This window comes from Apium graveolens, chromosome 4 (assembly GCF_009905375.1).
Source record: "Apium graveolens cultivar Ventura chromosome 4, ASM990537v1, whole genome shotgun sequence".
In the NCBI taxonomy this organism is placed as follows: domain Eukaryota; kingdom Viridiplantae; phylum Streptophyta; class Magnoliopsida; order Apiales; family Apiaceae; genus Apium; species Apium graveolens.
Genome location: NC_133650.1, coordinates 68806073 through 68809189, shown reverse-complemented (window position 1 = coordinate 68809189; position 3117 = coordinate 68806073). Strand labels below are relative to the sequence as shown.

Here is a 3117-nt window from a genome sequence, read left to right as displayed (position 1 = left end):
TCTGTTACAATATGGAACTGTTACCTCTCAGTGATGAACAAATATCACGAGAGCTGCTAGGGTTACAATGAATAATCTTCTCGAATATGATAACACTTTTAGTGTAAACCCTATGTCTGTGTTTATATACTACACAGTTACAAGATAATCGCTAATTCATATGGAATATAATTTTGCTTCCTAAAATATATCAATCAGATATCTTTTCTTCCAAGTATTCTATTCTTCATAGAATTCCTTGTTCATGCATATCTCTTCTTATGTTTGTCTCGATCTTCTTTCCTTTAATCAGCTGTTGTCCTTATCTGAACGTCCTTCAGTACTTAAGTTCTGATATCCATCTTCTAATGATTATCACCTAATAATATAAGTACTGATATCCTTAAGTCCTGACTTCCAGTAAGTACTGATTTATCCTGTTTAAGTAAGATCTGAAAACTAAACATAAATCATATTAGCCATGACATTATCAAATATATCTAACAGAAGAATTGAGACTTAATCATGACAAAGCTCATAAAAATCTGAACTCAAGGCAGCTAGATGTATATAATGCAGTTGTTGATAATGTAAACAAAAATAAAGGTGGAATGTTTTTTGTTTACGGGAGCGGTGGATGCGGTAAAACGTTTCTTTGGAAAACTCTTTGTTCACGTTTTCGATCAGAAGGAAAGATTGTTCTTCCTGTTGCAGGCTCAAGAATTGCTGCTACACTTCTTCCTGGTGGACGAATAGCTCATTCTAGGTTTAAGATACCGCTTAAATTAGATCAGAGTTCTATTGTTGGAATAAAACATGGTACCGACATTGCAGAGTTGATGCAGCACACAAGTCTTATAATATGGGATGAAGCTCCAATGCAGCATTGCTATGCAATCGAAGCCGTGGACAGAAGCTTGCGAGACATAATGGCTGCCGTTGATGTAGAACGAGGAAGAAGACCCTTTGGTTGTATTACAGTTGTTTTTGGAGGCGATTTTCGACAGATATTACTTGTTCTGCCTAAGGCTGGAAGGGCTAAAATAGTGAATGCATCATTCAACAAATCCCGGCTTTGGAAATCTTGCAAGGTCTTTCTTCTCAGTCAGAACATGAGATTACGTTCAGGTAATTCTGAAGCTAGAAATAAAGTAATAGCTGACTTTAGTAAATGGCAACTTGAGATTGGAGATGGAAAAGTTGAATGCATTGATACTCATCGTGCAGATGTTGAAACTGAGTTTATAGTTCCTGATGAATATGTTGTCAAGAGTCCCTTGAAAAGTCCCATTAAAACCCTAATTGACATTATATATCCAGATTTTCAGAATAACTTGCACTCATAGGAGTATCTGAGATCGAGATCTATTTTGACTCCAACAAATGTTGTAGTTGATGACATCAATGCACAGATTCTTGAAAGAGTTCCGGGTAATATGCATACCTATCTCAGCCAAGATTCAATTGAAGACAGGGGTGTTGACGAGAATGACTTTGATTCGTCATTTCCAGTTGAGTATTTGAACTCCATAAATATGCCATGTATGCCTAAACATGAGTTGAAAGTAAAGGTTGGAGTCGTTGTTATGTTGATGAGGAATTTAAATCAGATTATGGGTCTATGCAATGGTACAAGGATGATAGTTACTGGCTGCAAAAAAAACAGTATAGAATGTTAAATTCTCTGTGGATCTCAAGTTGGTACGAAACATCTAATTCCAAGAATCGATATGGTCCCAACAGACACAAATTGGCCATTTGAATTTAAAAAAATGAAATTTCCTCTCCAACTATGTTTTGCCATGACTGTGAACAAGAGCCAAGGTCAATCATTGGACACAGTTGGATTGTATCTTCCTCAGCCCGTATTCTCTCATGGTCAGTTATACGTTGCAATTTCCCGTGTTACATCTCCAGAAGGACTACATATTCTTATTAATGACGATAATGGGAAAAGCACAAATATAACATCAAATATTGTGTTTGAAGAAGTTTTCTACAACCTTCCTAAATTGTGATAATATTTGATTTAACTAACTTATTGTAATTGTTTGACCATGAAGATGGTACCACCACAAATATTACATCAAATGTAGTCTATGAAGAAGTATTTTACAACCTACCGAACATAAATGATGATAATGTATTATAGTAGTTATTTATATTGCACATTTATAATTCTGACTAAGTTATTCATCATTTTTTTATAATTGGTAGTACGAGAATTTTTTTTGTTATTAAATTAGAATTACATCAGGTCATATTGGTTATTCATTCTCATATAACTACTAAGTAAAGGCAGATTCTGGAATAGTTTTTTTATGCATATTAAATTCTCAATATAATTAGATGTGATATGTTTTATATTGATAAGGTGACATTATGATAATTAGAGAAGATTATGGGATACTAACAATTTGTATCAGATAACTAACTCATATTTAAATATTTGTTTAATATCACATTTATGTTACTAATTGAGATTCTATTTTAACACATTTTTTTCCTTGCTAATATTGGTGTAAGCTGTTAGGGATCATCATACAACTCTAATAGATATCTATTGATTGAGATTTTCATGGACTAATTATCAGCCTATCACCTTAACTATAAAGATAGTGTATATCTTTATTAAAAATACAGCTGATTGTCTTAAACGCTCCATACATTCGGATTGTTTTTGCTATATATCCAACTCACAAACTAATTTCAGAGTTCATATGGCAGAACATCCAAGTATAATTACAATTCATTACCTATTTGTTGAAATGAACATTTAATATACTCCTTTTTTGATAACATCTATTAACTTTTTCATTACTCAGATATGCAGGACCATCATCATTTATCCGATCTGGATGGTAATAATACTGCTTGGACTTTGAAGGTCCGTGTGACAAGAATGTGGGTATCAACTAATCGACAAGGTGTCTTAGTCAGGCACAATCTTATTCTATTGGACTGTGACGTTTAATTGAATAACTATATGACTTATACCACATCTATGATTGTGTTTACCAGTCTCTATCCTAAGATTTTCTTTTTTGCAGAATAATCACATACTTGCAATTATTCCACCAGCTCTTTGGAATTTGTTTTACTTTTATCATTCATCCTGGCAGATTGTTACGTATCAGA

The 3117-nt window shown here is 33.4% G+C and overlaps 1 protein-coding gene across 1 annotated transcript; it reads left to right on the top strand.

The window, feature by feature from the left end:
- Positions 1-590: 590 nt before the first annotated feature.
- Positions 591-1325, top strand: LOC141718611 (uncharacterized). The gene has a single exon (XM_074520990.1). It carries the CDS (start codon positions 591-593, stop codon positions 1323-1325), a length of 735 nt encoding a protein of 244 aa, XP_074377091.1.
- The last annotated feature ends 1792 nt before the right edge of the window (positions 1326-3117 follow it).

Coding starts and splice junctions, on each gene's coding strand:
- LOC141718611 (XM_074520990.1), top strand. CDS start 591: ATGTTTTTTGTTTACGGGAGCGGTGGATGCGGTAAAACGTTTCTTTGG.